At 40.0% G+C, this 24,045-nt stretch overlaps 2 protein-coding genes across 2 annotated transcripts; both read right to left on the bottom strand.

The window, feature by feature from the left end:
- Positions 1-4,330: 4,330 nt before the first annotated feature.
- LOC137281203 (uncharacterized) lies at positions 4,331-9,298 on the bottom strand. The gene is made up of 3 exons (XM_067812325.1): positions 8,980-9,298; positions 5,104-5,235; positions 4,331-4,664 (listed from the first exon to the last, which is right to left on the bottom strand). Exons 1-3 carry the CDS (start codon positions 9,296-9,298, stop codon positions 4,396-4,398), a joined length of 720 nt encoding a protein of 239 aa, XP_067668426.1. The 3' UTR covers positions 4,331-4,395.
- Positions 9,299-12,375: 3,077 nt separating this feature from the next.
- On the bottom strand, positions 12,376-22,611 carry LOC137282507 (uncharacterized). The gene is made up of 3 exons (XM_067814262.1): positions 22,284-22,611; positions 13,538-13,669; positions 12,376-12,647 (listed from the first exon to the last, which is right to left on the bottom strand). The coding sequence occupies exons 1-3, from the start codon at positions 22,606-22,608 to the stop codon at positions 12,376-12,378; spliced, it is 729 nt and encodes a 242-aa protein (XP_067670363.1). The 5' UTR covers positions 22,609-22,611.
- Positions 22,612-24,045: the final 1,434 nt, after the last annotated feature.

Here is a 24,045-nt window from a genome sequence, read left to right as displayed (position 1 = left end):
ACACACACACACACATCAAACAAGACGAGAGATCAAAGACATCAATATCCCTTCTAACTGTTTCGCTTGTTGGTTTGTTAATCAACAACGCACTAAGCGATGTAATTACTGCTGCCTCGAAATAAACGAGTCTGGAGTGAGTAAGTGAGTACAGGTTTACATCCTTTTGAGTCACGCATGTTCCAGCAATACCTCAGTGGGTGGTCCCTCGGGGTCCATGGGCTGGTACACGTCACCCCAAAGGACTCCGAACGCTTTAACCAATGAGTTGATCCACCGTCCCTTAACGAGTCTACAATCCACTAATTATCACCTAGGTGACAGTCCTATGCTTCATATTATACAACGTCACACAATGATGATGGTGTCCAGGAAAATTTTGGTCTTATGACTATGGCTGAATTTCAGCTAAATGGTAGCAGTTGTAAGCAATCGGATCTGGACCAGACAATCCAAGGATCAACAGCAAGAGCATCATTCTACCCGGTTGGGATACTGTGACATGTGTCAACCCAGTTAGCGAGCCTGACCACCCGTTTCCGTTAGTCGCCTGTAACAAGTATGGGTCACTGAAGATTAATTCTAACCCGGATCGTCACAGGGGAGAAAGAACGATAATATATGGATATACAGAAGTAGCGGCCATCAAATTTCCTATGCCCTGGGATTCGAATCTCGGACCCTCTGATCCTAAGTCGGACGCCTTGTCCACATAACCAAAGAGGTTTACCTCATCAGCAAACTGACAAGGTAAGGATGTCATCTGTGGGATGACTCCACGCCCTGCTTTTCAGAGATATAACAAAAAGAAGTTGTTTCTCTGGACGCGATGGCCAAGAGGTAGATTCATTTAAGGCTATAAACGTCTGAACATGAATTGTTGTGTAAAACCAAGACAAAGCGAATTTGACACATGGATTACATCTGGTAAACTCGCCGACAGTTGATAAATCGTATATAACGTCACGTTCAGACAAGAAGATGCTTCAAGACGTCATAAATTAATCACAAATGATAATTTCAGCGCTATTAAAGCACAGGGACACATGCAGTATTAATAAGTTCACTTTGGATAATGATTACATACATTCGTCGGCGCCAACCATATCCGGGTGATCAATGACACTGATGTTTTACTCGGTGGAAGGTGATATTTATGGTTTATGTGCCATTACACAGGCATTGTGTCACTGTGTTTTCAATCTGATTGTTTGAAAAACATGATCAAAAGGTATTAGATTCCCGGAAACTGCAAGACCATTCATTGCGTATAGACACGTAGAAACATCGCAAACAATTGTTATCTTGTGTCATCAACAGTGGTGACGTCATTCAAATCATATTGTGACGTAAAGTCACAAATGACCAACTCCAGATGCTACCATGGGAACCAGCTGCAACGGCCAGCTGATGACACTTCACTGCTGTACCCGTACTCGATGTAACCGAGTGTAGATAGTAAAACCATTTGGATTACTTTTTTGTTTACCATGTTGATAAACACCATGTGTTTGCCATTTTCCGGGTGTTACTGGGTATTTGAAGGACGGGAATATTTCATTTGAAACCTCCGGTTGACGCCGTCGGTTCCCGTACTTCCAATACTCAATAACACCCGGAAAATGGCCAACACGTGATGTTTATCTCCTAATAAACCATCAACTTTGCGTGTATGCACACGCATACACTCGAAAGAAATTTTTTTTTTTCAAACTGGTCTTTATGGAGCGTCTTTTATATGTTCTGGAAATTCCATCCGTCCTTTACCATTAACCAAACCTGTTTTTTTGGACAGCAGAATGTTCATGTTCACTTGTTTCTTGTGTCTCTTGTTCAGTAGCACTAACGCTACAGAATCAAACAAGAAATGACTGAACATTTTTCATGCGACTTTTCGTAATATATATTCCAGAGGCAAGCACACACATTGTTTCACCCTTAAAAACGTGACGAAACAGCGCTGCAACCACTAGGCTACCCCGCCGAATCTTAACAATTAAAGAAAGTACTGGGAACAATTGCCAGGATGATCACAATAGAGAAGCTACAAACAACTGTTTATTCAAAGGACACATATGTTGAACATAACTGAGGCAAATATATTCACGACACAACTCTATGCATAGTAGGTGACCATAGAGCGCAATGCTGACACAATAACGTTAAATTATCAAAACTGAATTCATAAAAACCCAACAAACATCCATAACAACATGTATGCATAAACAAAGGAATCATTTAATGAATACCTAAATTATACATAGATGTAACGAGTGCATATATGTTTCTTATTAAAGTATACTCATAGATCAAGGTAACACCGGTCCTTCATTGAAAAGTGAGTGAGTGAGTTTGGTTTTACGCCGTTTTTAGCAATATTCCAGCAATATCACGGCGGGGGACACCAGAAAATGGGCTTCACACATTGTAGCCACGTGGGGAATCGAACCCGGGTCTTCGGCGTTACGAGCGAGCGCTTTAACCACTAGGCTACCCCCACCGACATGTATTGACATTCGCTAAAATAGTCACTGAAAACACACTACCAATATCTGCCATAAATGGAATCATTGAAAATCACAAGTTCTTTTTTTTTTTTTAAAATCACAACTTTTGTATACGTCAAAATACAATGTCAAGTATAAAACGAAGTGTACTAATTGGCTTAATCATTTGCATACGATGGGAAATTAAGACATACATTATGGAAATATACAACTAGTGAATTTGGAGTCAGTGAGTGAGTTACCATTGCAGCCATGTAGTGACGAAAAAGGTATTACACAAGCAATACATACACGTTGTTGAATAATCATTCCTCTAGGTACTGTAAAACATCTAGAATATCACAGATGGTAGAGAGCTATAATACTTCATGGATAACAGCTTCTTTATTTCTATGATGCGACGTATCGGAACAGCTTCTTATAACATTGTCAAACAAGAGTGAGCTTGAAAACGGCATAAAAAGCTATACCGAAACGTCGCATCATAGAAATAAAGAAGCTGTTATCCATAAAGTATTATACGTTTCTATTATCCATCAACTTCTAAAACACCAATCACACAGAGTATCACAGATGGTGCCTAATACCATGTAGTAAAAGGGAAAATATTGTATTTACGAAAACAATACAATATAAAAATCGGCTATAGGTCGCCAATAACTGAAGGCAGACCACCATGCTAGGGGCCGACAGTGTTTTCGTTACCTGCATGGATCCTGGTTGGGTTTACACCATCCTTTCAGTCACTGTGATTGTGAGAAATACTTAGCCTAATTGAAGACCAAAAAAATATTTTTTGAACAAAAAAAATCTGGTTGGCTTAAATTTATCATTGAAAGTTTTGGCACTTTCATACCCTCTCAGGAGGACATTAATCGTGTGTCTTCGGAACAAAGATGTATTTATGGATAACAATACTGGCAACGAACCTACGTTTGCATTTACTAAACGTCACCGAAGAACATCAACGATGTCTGTTGAAAAGAAATAGAAAGTTATGGAACACAACTTGAACTACAAAGGCAAAGACACTACTAACCACTGCGGTGGATATCGTGTGACCGTCTAGCACGTCTGCTTTTATGAAATATTTCTATTTAATCTTCCATATGTATTGTTTAAACCAACCAAGGTGACAAAGTAATCGCTGGACTGAAGCTCTCCTCGAATGACTCGTCACGCAATTAGAATTCACCTGTCGGGCGATGAGTATTGGCTCACTGATGGAAAATACGATGTCTTCAAGTAGTAATGGGTTAGAAAGTATAAATTTACACCGCTTTTAGCCATTTTGCGGCGGTCAACTATTTTAATTATGAGGAACACAACATTACAGGGCTATATATTCTTTGACGTCGTGAAGAAGAAGACGATGAAGTTGATATCAATGAAACTAAAGTTCCATAAATATGAGTAACTATACTACGAAACGTAACGAAGAAGATGGCAATAGAATTCTCTCCTCAAATGACTACTGTTGTAATTTACGGACATATGGTATAGAGAAAACCCTTAAGTTGTTTGTTGCACTTTCGGGTCCCACACTGTTGACCTCATCAAGAATAATGCTTTGTATTGTAATGTGATCAGGGAATCCGATTGTAATCTCAGAACACAATGGAATTAAAGTAGTAAGTATTACAAGCCAGTAGTAGTACTGCATAAAGTGTATCAGTATATTTACTAGACAATATTACCCAGAAATGAAAATTCCCCTTTAGTAAGCCAAACCAATCAAATGTACAAATGCGAGTGACTGAGTGAGTGAGTTTTGTCTAAGGCCACAGTCAGCAATATCAGCAATAATCCAGCTATATGGCGGAGGTCACAACTGACTTGCTGTTGACTACAAAGGCACATTCCAAAATGACGAGTCTACTTTGTTGGATCAGGCTTTGCAATCTCTGGAAAAATGAATACTTGTACGATCCACTTCTATTATGTAGTCAGATTTGTCAACAGTCAGGAGAGATTGGTCAGTGAGGTCACATCTCTCGACATCGGTTTCGTGATCAGCTGCCCGGCAGACAAAGTTGGTTTGGTTGGCACAGAGGTTCCCGCACTGTTGTTCAGTCACCCCGTAGGTGGTAAGCATGTTATTATGCCTTATATAGTAGCCAGGTATTGTAGTGAAATGAGGACCGTACTCTGTACAAGCTGCAAACAAATCAAACCAAATATTTGTTGCATGACACAGAGGTAGAATAGAAGATTAGTTCTTTTGGCATTTGTTGCATTTACAAAATGTTGGCAAAAGTGAGTGTTGTTTTATAGCACAAGCAGTTATAAGTATTTCACTTTAAACTAACTTGAGCTTAAGGACTGGTAGTTACGTAGTACATTCGCAATTATCGAAGAACACACAGACGCTAAACCCAAAGACAACATTGACTCCATATTACCCATACGGAGTTACATAGCCGTAGTGATGAATCTTTTGCATCTTTTGAAGTATTTTCCGATACATCGTAATCTTTTTGATATTTCAGAGGACCCATGTGGTTTTATTCATTAAAAGCACATTTCTTCCTTAAATTCCCTGGTCAGAATTTAAACTGGAGTTTTACAGATTAAAAAATAATTATCTCATGCATACTTAGAACACAAGACTTCTGTTGAGGTGAGAATGCCAGTCCGGGGTCACACATACACTCGGAGTTGACACAGACGGAGTCAGGAAGGTAACAGTCTGCGTTGTTCTGACACGAAGATCCAATAAAGCCTCGAGCTGAAAACAACACGAAAAATACCATTGTAAACCAAAAGTCACTGTGTTCTGTAATCTGATTGGTTGAAAAACATGATCAAATGGTATTAGATTCCCGGAAACTGCAAGACTATTCACTGCGTACTTAAACGTAAACAATTGTTTTGTTTTGTCATCAACAGTGGTGTCGTCATTCAAATCATATTGTGACGTAAAGTTAGAATGACGTCACAAATGAGCAACTCCAAATGTTACCATGGGAACCAGCTGAAACGGGCAGCTGATGACACTTTACTGCTGTACTCATACTCGATGTAAACCAGTGCAGACAGTAAACCCCCTTTGGTTTACTTTTTTGTTTACAATGTCGATAAATATCATGTGTTTGCCAATTTCCGGGTGTTATTGAGTATTTGAAGCACGGGAATGCATTTGGAACCGACACATGATGTTTATCTCCTAATTCAAACTGAGATTACCGTAGAGTCCATTTGCACTGCGTAGGGCATAAACATTCATTTACTTCATCAAGCGTCTGAAGACTTCAGGTAACGGAGTCTTCATCGATAGCTAACAAGCAGGAATCAATATTACTAATAATACTACAGGTTACCAAGTATGACATAAGTACAAGTTCTTCATGAACCCAACATAACCAACTGAGGAGAACAAGAACTCATTATAGACACTGCTTTATCACACAAATTTATGCTTCATGGGCACAACGGTCTCATAAAGCAAAGTGGATTTGATGTTTTGTAACAAGGTCACTGAAAGCAAAATCGTTAGAAGATGGAATATTGTTTTTTTTCTACAAACAAATATTACCGGACAGACATTACAATGAACAAGCCCCTAAAACAAAGGACATCAGTAGATGACATATTCGCACGTCTGGAACAATGTCTAGATGAGAGTTCAATGTGTGTGCATGTGTGCGTGCGTCTGTGTGTGTATCGGTGATTACAAAAGGTAAATTCGTTGGTTCTCACGCCTATTCTGACATCTTGTACTGAATTAACGGTTGAATTACATCTGTTAATTAACATCCATTTACATTCACTGACTTGAAGTGTCACAAAAACGTAAAGACGCGTAAGTATTCTGTACCAGACAAATCTCTGACTGACGTCATGTCCAATTAGGACACGATAACATGCATGAACCAGTCAGGAACAACCCTTAGTCACCTTAAACGCGGGCGTCCTAATACCCGTGAAGGTCACGGGGCAGAATAAGCCTTCAGCAACCCATGCTTGCCAAAAAAGGCGAATATGTTTGTTGTAAAAGACGACTAACGGGATCGGATGGTCAGACTCGCTGACTTGGTTGACACATGATTCCCGATTGCGCAGATCACTGGTACAGACTCGATTATTTACAGACCGCCGCCATAATGCTGGAATATAGCTGAGTTTGGCTTTAAACTAAACTCACTCACACACTGACTAAACGTCCAAAGACTTGTTTTGAAAGCTTGACCACAGTCGTTTTCTGATTACTCTATTACTGACGTTACTGATAATTACAACCTGGGAGTCTCCTACACGTGCATGGGTGTCATTACGAATCTTGACGTTTTTCAGACAGGCCAATAAATCACTGTAGAAAATTGTTTCCGATAATTTTCTTGCATCTGTGCATGGTCGGGGGTTTTCAGGGGTAAATCACACACTACTGACTGAAAATTGTAAACCTGAAGTTTTCATGTCATACTAACATACTCCAGTCACCTAACAAAGGGGATAACTGCACGAACAGCTTAGCTTGGAATGAAATCCATGTGGTGATACATTCTCAAAACATCCATTATTACTGAATCAACTTTAATTCAGTTCCATGCATCTCCAAATTTTGAGAATCGTACATTGAAAGTAAAGTTGCCCTACAATTTGTGAAGAGTATATTAATCAGAGAGTGGTTTCTTTAGATGGATTCTATATTTGAAGGTTTCACTTCTCCCATTACCGCCTCATGCATGATCTAGGACGGAACCGAATGTTCAATGACACATTAGCAAACGCATTTAATTAAGGAAGCGAAAGTGCTATTCAGACGATATTTGGAATATGCTGGACTAAACGTCACTTGACGTGCGTACGTCAGATCATTGGTGACTTAAGTATTGTGTCATCAAACCTGCCACAATCGTCAGACCAGGTGGATTAAACCAGGATTTTATGAAACATTTTAGAAACCTCTGTAGAGTCATACAAGCGGTTGTGTGAAGATCATGCATTTATCCTCAATACCCGACTGAAGCATATTCTGTAATCGTGTGCACTGTAGCTGCAAAGTGGACATTAATCTGTTGCTACTCTAGTGTTGTCGTCCATTGTAGTGAGTGAGTGAGTGAGTGAGTTTAGTTTTACGCCGCTTTTAGCAAAACTCCGACAGCATCACGGCAGGGGACACCAGAAAATGGGTTGGACACATTGTACCCATGTGGGGAATCGAATCCGGGTCTTCGACGTGACGAGAGAACGCTTTAACCACAAGGATACCCCACCGCCCGCGTCTTCCATTGTAAGTGCTTTGCATCTATTTGTACTGTTTTGAAGATCACTTAAATGCTTTAAATTCTTTGATGGTTTTCAACAACTTTTACTTTGCTTCACGGATTGTTGCGAATCTACTTTTTCCAAATAGCAAGAAAACAACAACAAAAACAACAACAACAAAAACCCGTGTTGTTACGAGGGCAAAGCTTATAAATATCTCCGTTTCAACTCCAGTGAGTGAGTGAGTTTAGTTTTACGCCGTACAATATTCCAGCTATATGGCGATGGTTTGTAAATAACCGAGTCTGGACCAGACAATCCAGTGACCAACAACATGAGCATCGATTTGCACAAATGGGAACCGATGACATGACCAAGTCAGCGAGCCTGACCACCCCATCCCGTTAGTCGTCTCTTACGATAAGCATAGTCGCCTTTTATGGCAAACATGGGTTGCTGAAGGCCTATTCTACCCCGGACCTTCACGGGTCCCAACTCCAGTGAGTTGACAGAAAGCTAATGAGTGCACGAGACAGAGTGCACTTCGAGTTTGGGAATATTACTGCAATTTCACGGCGTGGGGTGCAAGAAATGGGCTTGACACATTGTACTCACGTCTGGCATCTGTGCTCCAAGCAAACCAAAACCTTTGATGCTGGACAGCATCAGTTCGCGAAGACCTTTTGCTATAATTTGTGAAGTTTATAGTTTGACTCAATATATTTGTAATTCGACATCCAGTGTAAGGATGCATTGAGGGGCCCCCAAAAAATCCTACTTCTCCTTTTGAAGGATAATCCTCACCTTTAAATTAATATATAACAACGAAGGAAAATCTTGGAAGTGTAATACTGAAAGATGGTTTAATTATGTGTACTTTTTGATATCTGTCCCACGTTTACACATCTTAGCATCTTTTCAGAATCACTGATGGGGTTAGAAGTGCAGTGGAAGATGTATAAACCAGCACTCATGGGGACTAAAGAATTAATCCAGTTACGACAACATATCGGATTGTGGGGCTGATGATAAATGTAAAAGCCACAATCAGGAGTGATATTTTATGCCGGTGTTGACAATTTGCTTGACTGGACAGATGCCGGTTTTGACAGCTTCCATTGTACTCAACAACGGACTGTAAGTAGCCAATCATTACGTTTTTAGCCGAGACTCAGTATTCCATGTATCTTAATCACTGTACAAACATATATCAGTGATGTACGGTAGGCTGACACAAGGTCAGGTACTTGATCACATTAATTACCTTTCTCGGTTTCATACAACACATATCCCGGGGCTGATTCACTTGTGGAGTCCCCGTTGAAGGCGACGGCATAGCCTTTACAGACTGACTCTCCTTCCTTCATTTGAAAGCTAACGCAGGTTTTCTCTTGGAGGCAGAAGGTGGCACATTCAATTCTGTTCAGTGATGATTTTTTCCACAACAACCATCTCGAAAACAGCCGATTGTCAAACGTCATGACATGCGTGATTTTGACACTCTCACACTCTAGAATGGCTTGAACTCTATTGTTAGAAACACGCAGGAATAGAATCAGGATGAAAACAACAGTATTTTCCATGACGTATATTTCACAAGTTTAGTTGAATAAATATTTGTTAACCCGGTCTACAAACCGAACACTGATCCGTTCTTTTGGTCACCTACTTGTCAATCTACAGACTCCGGGAACCATGCAGTGTTGTCAGGATTGATTCTACATATACATTATGCATATTGCAATTCTCTGTTAGCAGGATTTGGTTTGGATTCATTATGTATTTTGGCAGTCAACTGTGACAGAATTATTTAATTACAACTCATGCCTAAGCAAAAATATATATACCTCTACATAATATGGGGACGAATTGCGTTTTCTTACTAACATGATGAAGGGGCAAGGAATAGCCTAGAAATGTTGTGTTTACAGTAAGAAAATAGTTGACATCCATATCATTTTGTCTTATACTAGAAACAAATCTTCACTGAATCCTGTATTTATATCATCAAAGGCTTAGTATAAACGCTGTGTGATTTTGTTATAGGTATATTTGTTCCTTTTCGCTGCACTCAGCAATGGCCCAACCATATAAAAATAGGCTCGAGTTCCTGCACGATATAAAATACAGTACAACAGTGAAGCACGACGTAAAATACAGTACAACAGTGAATTTCACAATAAGCATTAAACCACAAAAGAAACAAATATCATTCCATAACGTGAGGACGAATAATGGAGTTGTCTAACTGTACGAATCAACATGGGATCCTGTTTCTGCATTAACAAGAAACCTTGCTCTTTAACTCAGCAACTGATAGTTGAATGCGGCCTGTAAAGATTAAATCTTGATCGGACAACGGATTACAGCCTGAAACATAATCCAAAGTTCATGACTTTATGTAATACAAAGTGAAGGTCACAAGAAGCCATAATGTACAAATGATAATAGGACAACAGGTACCAATTTACATCAAGATGCATCATTATCAATCAGTTCACTACTCGCAAGGATAATTATATGTGCCCATCGTCGCAAAGCGTGTCAGGTTCATCAACAACCACTATGTCTTATCTTATAGAAGGTGTGACTTCAATATGGGGTGAAATAAACAGGACAGTCTAATTTGTCTGTCGTAAAACCGAAATATGAATATGTGTATGGTTATTTATAAATAAATAAAAATAAATCATTTACAGGAAACTGTGGTGACCTTATCTTGCACTGTAACTACTTTATTAATCAATACCGATTGTTTTGCCACCACAAAGGGCTCCAGGTTGACCAAGTAAAATAACCGGAGCATTTGCTTCGCCTCCAATACTATGTGCTTGCTTGTTTTAATTGCTATTGTTTTGGGGACATAAAGTGTTATCATTTTGCATTTTTCAAATTCGTTCCCGAGTTTTTAAATATTGACTAATACGATTGTTTACATTCGCACAAATTAAGATGTGGGTAAAAGAATTACCTATGACAAGTACTTAGGTAAATATATTCCTAAGACAATGTTAGCTTCAGATGGAAGCTAATATATAGAAGATTTAATTTTGAACAACTGGCAAAGCTACCACAGAAAGTAAATTGACACGGCAATTTTACAAAAGCATTATTTCAGATTCTTGTATATCCACTGAACAATATTTGGGTACTCGGGAAAAGGGGCACCGTATTATACGCAGTGTATTAATTAAATCAACTCATTAGTGTGTGAGTGAGTGAGTTTAATTTAACGAAGCACTCAGCAATATTCCAGCTATATTGCGGCGATCGGTAAATAATCGAGTCTGGACCACACAATCCAGTGATCAATAACATGAACATCGATCTGCACAGATGGGAACCGATGACATGTGTCAACCAAGTACCCGAGCCTGACCACCCGATCCCGTTAGTCGCCTCTTACGACAATCAATAGTCGCCTTTAATGGCAAGCATGGGTTACTGAAGGCTTATTCTACAACGGACCTTCACGGGTCAGATGAACTCATTAGCATTAACATGTAAACTATCAAAGAATGTCATTACTATATAACAGTATAACGAGTGCTGCCCATCCATGTGAACTATCAAAGAATGTCATTACTATATAACAGTATAACGAGTGCTGCCCATCCATGTAAACTATCAAAGAATGTCATTACTATATAACAGTATAACGAGTGCTGCCCATCCATGTGAACTATCAAAGAATGTCATTACTATATAACAGTATAACGAGTGCTGCCCATCCATGTGAACTATCAAAGAATGTCATTACTATATAACAGTATAACGAGTGCTGCCCATCCATGTAAACTATCAAAGAATGTCATTACTATATAACAGTATAACGAGAGCTGCCCATCCATGTAAACTATCAAAGAATGTCATTACTATATAACAGTATAACGAGTGCTGCCCATCCAAAGTATTGACTCACAAATGTGTACGTCAAGTAGAGTTTGCAAAATATTCCATACCGTTTCAATGTACTGTTTACACATAACGTAAGGTATTGGAAAACAAATGTGTAAAGTTGAAAAGGTTTCATGAGTTCAATAAGCGATAAAATTGACGAATTCTTAAAAACGCCAACTTCACACCAAACTGATGACATGCACGGTAGTTGCACAAGTTTGTTTTACCAATTTAAAGTTTTGTTGGGTAGTATATATACTAGTAATATATATTTCCGTACAACAAAACGACTGAATACTGTGAATAGTTCAATCTGTTATCAAAATACCAGAATCTGACCGCCTTTTGGGTCTGGTCTGATCACCTGGGTTATTGAATCTGCGGGCCCCTGTTTCTGCATGTTGACCTCATGAAGAATAAAGATTTCTTATGGTATTGCTATGTTTGTTTGATTGAATGATGATTGGATGATGATTGGATGATGACTGGATGATTTGGTTTAACGTCACTTTTAGCAATGTTCCAGCATTGTTATCTTGGGACACCAGAAATGAGATTCATCCACTGTACAGATCTATGTAAGTAATCAAACCTGGGTATTCGGCTTGGCGAGCAAACACTTTAACCACTAGGCCACATCACCACCTTATTTGTTTGAACAGTATTTACAGTGTATTCTGTATCGACAACTATAGCTTCTGATTAAGGGTTTTAATTAAACAATCACAGAGGAAGTTTTGGGTAGTTTAACATGGTCGGATCACGCTTTGCAATCTCGGGAAAACTGGACAATACTTGTAGGATCAGGTACTATTCTGTAGTTAGATGTGGAAACAGTCAGGAGAGTTTTGGTGGTGAGGTCACATCTTCCGTCAGAGGCACGCCAGTCAGCTGATCGACAGACAAAGGCGGTGTGGGTGGTGCAGTGGTCCATGCACTGTTGTTCAGTAACCCCGTTGTAGGTAGCCATGTTGTTTCCGCCGATATAATAGCCACGTATTATAGTGTAATGAGGACCGTACTCTGTACAAGCTGCAAAAAAAAGCTATCTTGTGTATTTTTATAACATGATGCTCAATGTGGGGACTTAAAATGAACTCGGAAAAATGTTAGCTAAAGCCTGAATGCAGAATGATGATGAAGGAATGGTTTGTATATGAACAGAAGTCCTTCAATGATTTTCAACGTTTGTTCACCCACCAATAGTTGATCTGCTCGAGACAGTCGTCAAAACCCATTATGGTCTTTGGTAGCTGTACACAGAAAAGAGATACAATGAGAAACTCGTTCTGTTTCAGGATGGTATTTTAAATGCACATAACCATACCAAAAGAACTTTTTGTTTCCTTGAGAAAGTAGAATCGACTCTTCTGTGCCTGTGTATGGTGGAAAACGAAGTTTTCGGGTTTACCACCTGTTTTCGACTAACAGCCTTGAACTGTAATAATGGTGACTGTTCAAACTTTATCTGTCACTGCTGTTAATGTCACTTAGGGTCCTAAAAGGAAGTTGAATCTCCTATTTATTGCCTTGCAGTCTCATGCTTGATTCCTTTCACACCATTCAAAGAAATAAAACTAATTTACCAGGCTGACTTCAAATTAGTACTTCAAATTGTGCAATTAAAGGTATAATTTGTCCCCAAACATTCACTTACAGTAATAAAACTGTGTGGTTCAATGACAGAGGAAAAAGGAAAATGGAAAATGCAGAACTTGAGAATTTACGGTTTCCGAATAAATAAAAACCACCGGGAAGCATACATTCGCGAGGTACCTATATAGGAGTATGTCAGTAAGTAATTTCACTTGGACGTTCTTTCGTTGGAAACAAATGGGTTTTACAAACAAAGAACTTTGCACCAAATTCGTTGTGTTCTAGGGACTCCTTATCAAATAGAAACTATTATATCTCATGCATACTTGAAACACAAGACTTTTGTTGAGGTGAGAATGCCAGTCCGGGGTCACACATGCACTCGGAATTGACACAGACGGAACCTGTGACGTAACAGTCTGCGTTGTTTTGACACGTAGATCCAATAAAGCCTTGAGCTGAATACAGAACAACGAAAAAACATTATAAATGAGGTTATCATTGAATGTATTTAAAATATGAAGAAAATATCTGCCGGAGCGCAAAAGATATAACGGTTCAAAAGAGCAGAATCCTTAAAATTCCGTGAGATTAAAACAAGTTAGGAGTAAAAAAATAAGAAATAAAGAATAAAAAGGGAGTCAAGATTACTCAGATTATTGAGGAATAACCTATTAGATTTCATCACCTAATTCCCAAGATGCTGTAGGATGATACAAATAGTCCATTTGGATGAAGACATCACGATTCACAACATTCGTTTAGTATAGGGCCTGTGAAGGTCAGGGGTAGAATAGGCCTTCAACAGCCCTAACTTACGGGATCGGGTGGTCAGACTAGCTGACTTGGTTGACACATGTCATCGGTGGTTCCCTATTGTGCAGATCGATGCTAATGTTGTTGATCAATGGATTGTCTGGTCCAGACTCGATTATTTACAGACTGCTGCCATATAGCTAGAATATTGCTGAGTGCGGCGTAAAACAAAACTCACTAACTCATTACATTGAGGCATTAGAGGGAAAGGCTCTGAAATATTTCAGTGCATTGTCTGAATCGGTTCAATACAATTATCATAGCCTCATTCTCAAGTTGAGAGCTTTTTTCTGCTGCACTGATCTCCCACGTACAATAAGAAGGAAAATTATGGGGTTGAAGCAATCTTTGGACCAGCCGATTGAAGAGTTTGCGGAAAAGGTCCAGGAACTAGTGGTAGCACGGTATCCCAATGCGCCCGATCATGTGTGGGAAACAGTTGATACTTTTCTCAAGGGGTGTAAAAACAAGGAAGCAGCGTTATCAGCGATGGATAAGGTTCCAAATACTTCAGTCGAAGCACTACAGTTGGTGAAAACATCCTCAAAACAATCTGAGAATTATTCTTGGCTCTAAGAGCTCGGATATCAGAACGGTCCATTTTATTCAGATTTCCTTGTGGGTACTGCAGAGAATGGGAAAACTATAGCAAGGGATAAGGAGTTTTTGAAGAAATGTTTTTCAGAACTCTCAAACGAAAATGCCAAAACTAGAGATTGTCTCGTAGAAATGACTGATACATTGAAACACGTAATGCAGGCACTCACTGAGCGACAGTCTAGATCTCCAAGCCCTAAGGAACAGAGAAATTGTTACACTTGTGGGGAGGAGGGCCACTTTGCAAGAGATTGTCCAAAGAAACTGAAGTCAAGATCTCCATCACCAGCAACCAAGTCTTTAAACAAGTAATGGTTGGGAAAAGTGGCCCATTCACAACCTGTGTACTTAATAGTGGCCAAGACGATAGTTGTATGATGACGATAGTGGTCAGTTGAATCGGATCCTCCGATTCCTACACCAAGTCCAGACTTGGTTCTGATGCCAGTGTTAGAGAAATTGCTTTGTATGGAGACCGCAGCATGTGGAGAAATAAAAATTATTCCAGTACAGTGTGGTGGTTTGTTATGCTAAGCGCACGTAGATACTGCAGCTCAGGTTACACTCCTTAATAAAGAGGTAGCACACCAGTTAGGTATTTCTCTTGATCTGTCAGAATCCATCCTTCTGTTGGATGTTGATAGAAACTGTAGCCTGAATGGTTGGTGGCTTCGGAAGTATCCAATGAAAATCAGAACACAACTTTTAAAATCGGATGTGGTAGTTGATGCGATTTCAGATTTTATCATTCTAGGTCTAGACTTTCGCAGGCATAATCATGCACTCATTCACTTGGACAATCTTTCAGTTATACTGAATGGTGAAGTGGTTGAGGCAGCATTATAAGAACTGGTAGTAGTGTCAGCAAAGTTGTGCATGTCAAACTTTTGAAAAAGGTTGTTTTTCCTCCCAACTCAATAAAATCTGTTGAAGCATCTCTTCAGGGTGATGGTGAGTTTCTTCTACAGCCGTCAAAGAACCTCAATGGACTGTTGTCACATTTTGCTATTGTATGAGGACCTGGGACAGTGCCAGTTGTGCTGTGAAACCATTCAGATTCATTTGTGACTCTTAGACAACATTTCCAACCAGGCATTCCTAACGAATCTGAACAGGTCCTGGAAAATTATACTGCGCTATGTGGGAAAGAACATTTCAGCGTGCGTCTTGCACAAGTTGATGATGGTTCAGATGATTCTGTCCCTATGCATTTACAAGCTTTATTTGATTGATCTTCTAAAACTCTCTCGAATGAAGAAAGTAAAGAGTTAGCAAGGGTACTGATTGATTTCAAAGATGTATTTGCCAAAGATGAGTGGGACCTCGGTTGCCATTCAGTTGTTAAGCATAAGATTGTTGTTGGGAATGCAAAACCCATTCGACAGAGGATGAGAAGGACTCCGTTGGGCTTTGAAGCTGAGGCAAAAGCCCATTTGAGAAACGTTCTTGATCAGGGTATTATTCAGCCTTCACTTTTGGAGTGGGCATCACCACCTGTTCTGTTTAGAAAAGAAAAGATGGGAAGCTGAGATATTGCCAAGATTTTCGCTTGTTAAATGCTTGCTCTTCTAAAGATGTGTACCCTCTCCAAAATATAGATTCTTGCCTTGGTATGCTTGGTGGCTCAGTGTTCATGAGTACTTTGGATTTGACTTCAGGTTATCACCAGATAGTCATGGCTGAAGAGGATACAGATAAAACTGCGTTTACCACAAAGTATGGGTTTTTTTAATATGTTAGAATGCCTTTCGGTCTTTGTAATGCACCAGCTACTTTTCAGAGAGCAGTGGAGCTAGTGTTACAGGGACTGCCATCGGAAGGAAGTTTAGCCTATCTTCGAGCAGTTTTGAGTAGATTCAGACAACACAACAACAAAGTAAAGCTGTCCAAGTGCTATTTACCTCAGACAAAGGTAAAGTTTCTTGGTAAAATCCTTGGATATGTCAATTATCATCATGAGCACATGCGTGGATTTGCAGTTCTGGCACTTCCACTGCATGTTCTTGTCAAGAAGAATGTACCCTTTTTGTGGCAGCGAGAGCAGGATGAAGCATTTGAAAAGTTGAAATCGGCGTTGGCAGCTTCGGCTGTGCTGGGGTATCCAAATTCTTGAGATCCGATCATTCTTGATACAGATGCTTCAAATCATGCAGTAGGGGCTGAACTAATTCAGATACAGAATGGACAAGAAATGACCATTGGGTTTGCCAGTTAAGTTCTCACTCCAGCTCAAAGACGTTACTGTACAATCAGAAAGGAATTGCTGTCCATGGGAACTTTTACCAGACACTTCCCGACTTACCTACTCGGAAGACTCTTCTTGGTAAGGACTGATCACAACAGGCTGACCTGGATGATGAAATTCAAGCACATTGAGTGACAGTTGGCCCAATGGATGGAGGAACTTGCCCAGTTTGACATGAAAATAGAACATCGACCTGGTATAAAACACAGTAATGCAGATGGATTGTCAAGGAAACCGGATGAACTTACATTTTGTGACTGTTACGCTGCTGGCTGTAAACTTGCAAATTTGCCATGTGGGGGGTTACCATTTTTGCAAGAGGGTTCAAGAAGAATGGTCCAAATTTGAAAATGATGTCGATGATGTTGTCCCTTTGGCACTGAGGAAGGCTGATGTTAGTCAAATCACAACAAACCAGCTGAAAGATGTATCCAGTTGGATGCCTGGATATACGCTTGACGACCTCAAAAAGTTGCAAGATGATGATGCTGAGCTGAAAAGAGTCCGAGATTGGGTGGTTGATAACTGTCAACCCTCGCAACAGGAACTGAGCCTGTAAGGCAAAACGGCCAAGACACTTTGGTTATGTAGGTCTCAGTTGTTGGTAGCAGGTGGGGTTCTTTGGTATAAGTGGGAAGAGCTTACTTCCACTAAGAGGTTGCTTGTGGTTCCAAGGGCATTAGTTTTGGATGTTCCTGAGCAATGTCATGATACAAAATCGGCAGGACACCTGGGGTTGAAAAACAAACATTACTAGGTTTGAAACAAAGATTTTACTGGGCAGGTATGTCTTTAGAGTGTGATCAGTATGTCTTGTCTTGTTCTACCTGTAATCAAAATAAGGGGGCTAATGTAAAGCCTAAAGCAGCGTTGGGTCAGTATCATGCGGGCACACAGATGGAGTGTGTGCACATAGATATATCAGGGCCATTGCCAGAAACAACAGCAGGAAGCAAGTATATTTTGATGATCAGTGATCAGTTTACTAAGTGGTTGGAGTGTATCCCTCTCCCTGATCAGACAGATGAAACCATTGCCAGGACTTTTGTGTGATGGTTTTATATCCCGGTTTGGTTGCCCTTTACAGATACACACGGACCAAGGAACAAAATTTTGATGGTAACCTGTTTTCAGCTGTATGTGCACTGTAGAAAATAACAAAAACCAGAATGACTCCTTATCACCCGAGCTCAAATAAACAGGTGGAGCGCAACATAGAAATCATTCTACAGATGATTAGATGCTTCACTGGTGGTAAGCAACATAACTGGGATATGCATCTCCAGCAGATGGCAGGAGCTGTGCGAGCAAACAAAAGTCGGCAAACTGGATTCACCCCAAACAAGCTTCTATTTGGAAGGGAACTTTCACTTCCTGTAGACATCATGTTTGGTTTGAGGTGAACAAACAGGACCAGGATCATAACTCTTATATCTGCCATCTGGGCAAAAGTCTCCAGGAAGTGCACCAACTAGCAAGGAAGACAATAGGAAGTGTCCAGCATCGTCAAAAGTGGGATTATGACATTAAACTGAACCAACAATCTTTCGAGACGGGAGATATTGTCTATGTATTGGATTCATCAACTCAAGTTGGAATGAGTAGGAAACTAGAGTCTCCATGGAAGGGTCCTTATTTGATCACTCAGTGCCTTTCCCTGCACTTTTCCAACTCAGTGGTCGGAAAAAGACATGTGAACTACATCATGATCGAATCAAGATGTGTCGTGATCGCACAGTTCCTGTGTGGCTTAAGTGGTTACGTCACGAATCAGATCCAGGGGTCACAGCTAATCAGGATGGGAAAGAAAATGATCAGCTAGATAATAAGGCAGAGCAAAGTGATGTATCTGTCGACAAGACGGTTAGAGTGGATGGGGAGGGCTTAGCAACCATTGAGAAGAGGGTTCGTAAAAGACCGTGGTGGATGAGGGATTGTATCTAATAAGTACCTTTTTCAGATTGTATATAATTCTGGTGGTAAGTGTATATGTCATGAACATCATTTGATCACGGGAGGTGATATGGCTTATATATGCTCATGTATGTAAAGTAGGGTTAAGTGGTGGAAGTGATATATATTTGTATTTCTTAGCTGTTATGGAAGAACAACACGTTATTCCTGATTATGACGAATCCGGACTCACTCACGAGGATGAAAGAGTACAGACCAGTCCAGTCGCCAGGAGAGGATCCACCTTGCGAGAAAAGGGCAGTATGTGTACGTTGTGTAAAGGCAAGTTCACACACCTTCACCATCACGTAACCCAGACTCACCTCCCATGGTTTTTTTTAGCCAACATCATCTTGCTGGGTTTGTAAAGATCAGTTTGGCCAACTTAACTTTCCCTTGAGACAGGGACCATGAAAATGATCGTAATCTGTCCTCTTTCATGGGTGAACGTCAACTCCAACAATGTATGGTCGATTTTTCAACTATTTAAGAATAAGACTGTGCTTTCAGTCACATGATGAGATGCTAGAGGAAGTTAAAAAAACCCATCGATATAAATACTGCACATCCTTTGGCAGACGCTTTAAAATCAGTTATTAACAATGGCGAGAATGGTGAGTTACTTCATTGGCAAACAACCTTGACCTTTTTGGAGCTGCTCCCACAACAAACAAGAGAGGAAGTAACAATGTGCAGTAAGGTAGTTAATGACGTGTGTTTGCCCAGTTTTGATGGGGTAATGGCTAACAGTGTTACGTGTGTATTTTCTGTATATTTTGTTATTAATTCAGTAATAATTATTATTGGGTCACAATGTTAAGTGTTTTGAATATTAAATATGATGGGTCACATTTCGTTTCAATAGCTGGTCAACACTTTTAGGATTCGGGTTTTCCAGAATGTATCTCCTCCTAGTTTTCTATGTGTTTACTTCTGGGAGACTTATTCAAGGGCATTCTACAGTGTTGACGATAGTCACGTGTGCCCGAACTTTCGGGAAATGACTTAAAATATATGAAAAGGCTGGTTGCCGTGTGGAGGGCGACACTCATTCATATTTACTGGAGTTACTGCCAACAATTGATCATCAAAACCAGTCCACGCCTGACCTACGTTATCCGCTGTCAGACCATCGCTGTGTTGACATTCTGCATAGTTGATTACCTCTCGTACTGAGACTTAGGTGAGTTTGCTATATTGTATTTTGCGACCCACTGACTTAGATTTTGTCTCTCTTGAATTGTATTTGTAATCAGCATTGTTATATTGACTTGTGACTTTGTATACCTTGCTCTCGTTGCATAGTAATACAAGCTGACCGTTTTCGACTTGTCTTTGTTCTGTTTTGCTGGTTCACAGGGGATTTCTTAAATTGTTGTCACGGTAAATTCTTAATCGTAACAACAGTCATTTTCATTTGGATGTGCTGCTTCAGCAGAACGGCTGCCCTGGTCATGCTGAGGTAGCACTCCAGTGTGATGACAACATTAAACTCACTCTAGCAGTCGCCAACTACTGTTGGCCCAGATACTGGTCAGTCGTCTCGAAGATGTAGGATGACGTACTGAGGTTCTCAGTTGGTATTCATCCTAAGGCAGTGACACTTGTGAAATTCAGAAGGTTGTTGAAGCATCGGCAAGAAAATGTTTCGGCAGGTTGTCGGCAAACGGAGAATGTGGGCTTGACTCCACCCAGCAGGACATCAGTGACTACTTGGACCGTCAGCAGTATGTTTTAGAGCAGCAGCTACACATAGCTGCAGAACATCGTCTGCCTGCTGTCCTCCATTGTCGTGGCACCAGGCAGTTGAAGGAACGGTGCCTTACAGTTATGAAGAGCTGCCTTGACAAAGCGCACAAAGTGCACTATCATTGTTTTTCAGGTGGTCTTGATCAAGTCGCCTGTTGAAGGGATGCCTTTCCAGACATTCTTCAAGGCATCTCGCCTCTCATATTTAGGCCTTGGATAAATGAGAGATTTGCGGCTGTTGTCAGATCGGTGCCATTGAATCAAGTTGTACTGGAGACTGACTCACCATATCTCACATCATCACCATTCAGGATCCCAGACGTGGCGTTTTAAGTGGCTCGGTTGGTGTCATTTTGTAGTAGACAGCGCAGAACACCATCAATTTCTACGAGACGGGCAGGAATGCGGTGTGGCCCGAACGCCAATCAGAATAATCCGGACACTTGCAGTTCATCTGGGTCACGTTCGATGTAGCGCGCCCAGGAGACACATGTGTGTGTCCTCTCTCGCCTTTCACTTACTATTAAATGTTGCCTGTCTATCAGAGTTTTGTCTAATTTTGTGGATACAACAATATGTTTAGTTCTAAAGTATATACATAATTAGATGTATAACTCTGCAAACCTGTGGAGGAAATAAAGATCATTAAGTCATTGTAATAAGCAGATCAATAGCGCCTCCATCACCCTCGTTGGCAACGGAGACGCTAGCCATCAAATATCTTGTGTGTCACATCAACACACGTCTCCAGCTGGAAAAATATTTGTGGCCCCATATTTGCTTGCACTAGTCAAGTTGGATCCAAATTGATGTAACACGTCTTCTGATTGGTAGAAAGAACGGAGATAATTCGTGTTGCGATTTCTTCGCCGGTAAGGGATTTTATGAGAACTAGGAAGTTTGACCGTATTAGAACAGATGTTCGTAGGAAGATATGACATAACCTCTGTGGGAAGAGAAACCATTCAAGGATTATTTAACACCTTTCAAAGCTCATTTATCACTCGTTTGTTATAGCTAATAAAACAACGCTTGCTTCATGCTGAAAGATGATAAACACTAATAGAAACACTTGGTTTTATTTTCACCCTTCAGTATTGATTCATTTGTCACAATATACCGGTTATTTATCAAAAAATGTTTTTCGTGACAACTATCAGTACCCAACCCATCCCTTCCTGATGCTAAAATAGCACAAAAGCTATGTGACACAGGGCAAATTTCCGTCGCAAAAATCACAAAGATCACACTCTCACTGTAACCAGGTCCTCTGCCAGTGTTTATGGGTACACGGTAATTTGCAGACATGGCATATTGTGGGCTGTTTATGTTTTACCAACAGTCCAGGAAATATAATACCGACAGTTGATTTCATGCTATGCCATTTCTCATCCATAAATGATGTTTCAGTGTCACTGAATATGTATTGAGGTGGTTATCATGCTGCAGATAGGATGATATCAGTGTTTCAAATATCACGAAAACAAAACATGCAAACAGGACATTTTATAGGAGTCAGCAAGTTCCAGAAAAGTTTCAAATACACAAACGTGTCGATCAGATTGTGTAATTGTCACATATGTTAAAAAATGCAAATTAATAGAGGCCAGACATACATGGCCATGTACCCGAGGCCCACACAGCTTAACCGCAAGAGACATACATCATAATGATATTCTGACACAAGGTATGCATTTAATGACATTAGTTACCTTTGTCCGTTACATATAACATATATCCCGGGGCTGATACACTTGCAGAATTCCCGTTAAAGGCGACGGCGTAAGCTCTGCAGACTGATCCTCTTGAGCTCATTTGAAAGCTAACGCAGGTTTTGTCTTGGAGACAGAAGTTGGCACATTCATTTCTGTTCACTGATGGTTTTGTCCACAACAACCACCTTGAAAACAGCCGATTGTCAAACGTCATCACATGTGTGTATTGGACAGTGACTGCCTGGCACTGTGGAGAGGCTTGACTTCTATTCCTCGAAACTCGCAGAAACAGAATCAGGATGAGAACGCCTGTTGTTTCCATGTTTTGTACATCGAGTGTTGTAGAATATATCTTCAGCGTATTCAAACAGTCTCCAAATGAAGCACTGATCCGTTCATACAGTCTTACAAAAATATGCAGTGTTGTAAGAATTGATTCTACAAAAACATGTGCAGATTGTATTTCTCAATTAGCATTGATGCCACCGTTTTGTTGTCCGTGTTCATTATTTAATGCTGCAGTCAAGTGTGAAATAAATATCAATACAGATCAGGCCTAACAAAATATTTATAGGACATAAAAGCAGGTTCCTCTTTCGTATCAAGTTTATGTCTGAGTGAAAACACGTGACAAAGCAAAACTGTTTCATGAGGGACGTACACTTTATATGAAAGGGAAAGACGTTTTGTATTCATTACCCGCGTTCTAAATAAGGAAAATAAAACAATGGTCTGCCTTCCTATATAGAACCGCGCAACGCGGAGTAATACATCATACATATTTGTGATTGCAATACCAACCGCTTCACTCTAGGAAAACAGATGCTGTGTAGTTGCAATGTAGTTCCTTTCACCAGTCAAGAAAATATACAAATTAAGACAGAATCAAGTCGGAATCAAAATTAATCCTCTCATTTGAGGATTTGGTTTCACATGCAATAACGTAATTCGACAAAACGGCTGTAAAGTGAAAACAATTTCTCACTTGTCGAAAACTGGGCCTGAAAAGATACAGCCTTCAACCTGGAATAAAGAAGAATTCAAGCTTATTTAATTTCATTCAAGTGTTCTCATTTTACATTTTCTCAGAAGGTTTGAAATGAATGAAAATCATGAATGGAATATCACTCCTTTTGGAAGTAAGATGTGGGTAATAGGTTTAATCTCTACAGAATATGGAGATGAATAATGGAGTTTTCTAACATTGTGCAAATCGACACTGGATCATGCACATACATTAAAAAACGCTTTGTTTGTTCTTTAACTCAGCAACTGCAGATATAATGCGGTCTGTAGAGATTATATATGTCTTACCAGACAATCCAAGTATTGACATTAATGTAAAAAGCAAATAATATGAATGGCATCTTGTTTATTGTGTACAATAACGTATCTGAACTATTCCTTTCTCCTTCGTAAGGGGAATTAAAACAAACAAGATTCATCATTGAGTATATACACTACGAAGTCAATATTGGATGTATTTACGATAAACTGAATGTGAAACATGTGATGAAAGGACGAGATATACAGAGATATTGTTCACACAATGGGAAGAGTTTATACACGTGATTAGCAGATGTGGACAGAAGCAAGGAAAGATCTAATTGACTTCCTTTGCAGCGTGTAGGTACATTCCTTGGCCCCTGTTGAGCTGAGGTTGTAACTGTCTTATCGTTTCGTGCATTGAAGGACGTGGTCACAATAAGTGTGGTAATTCTGTTAAAGACTCTAAAAGTTTGCGCATGCGCCAATCATG

Source organism: Haliotis asinina, chromosome 4 (genome assembly GCF_037392515.1).
Source record: "Haliotis asinina isolate JCU_RB_2024 chromosome 4, JCU_Hal_asi_v2, whole genome shotgun sequence".
Lineage (NCBI taxonomy): Eukaryota > Metazoa > Mollusca > Gastropoda > Lepetellida > Haliotidae > Haliotis > Haliotis asinina.
The sequence above is the reverse complement of the archived record's forward strand: the minus strand, read 5'-3'. Positions and strand labels throughout refer to the sequence as shown.

What these genes read in the sequence shown, in the direction of transcription:
- LOC137281203 (XM_067812325.1), bottom strand. Translation starts at nt 9,298, where the DNA reads ATGGAAAATACTGTTGTTTTCATCCTGATTCTATTCCTGCGTGTTTCT. An exon ending in GTTGTATGAAACCGAGAAAG is followed by an intron (nt 5,236 to 8,979) that starts GTAATTAATGTG and finishes TGTTGTTTTCAG; the next exon opens with CTCGAGGCTTTATTGGATCT. An exon ending in ACAGAAGTCTTGTGTTCTAA is followed by an intron (nt 4,665 to 5,103) that starts GTATGCATGAGA and finishes ATTTGTTTGCAG; the next exon opens with CTTGTACAGAGTACGGTCCT.
- LOC137282507 (XM_067814262.1), bottom strand. Translation starts at nt 22,608, where the DNA reads ATGGAAACAACAGGCGTTCTCATCCTGATTCTGTTTCTGCGAGTTTCG. An exon ending in GTTATATGTAACGGACAAAG is followed by an intron (nt 13,670 to 22,283) that starts GTAACTAATGTC and finishes TTCTGTATTCAG; the next exon opens with CTCAAGGCTTTATTGGATCT. An exon ending in ACAAAAGTCTTGTGTTTCAA is followed by an intron (nt 12,648 to 13,537) that starts GTATGCATGAGA and finishes TTTTTTTTGCAG; the next exon opens with CTTGTACAGAGTACGGTCCT.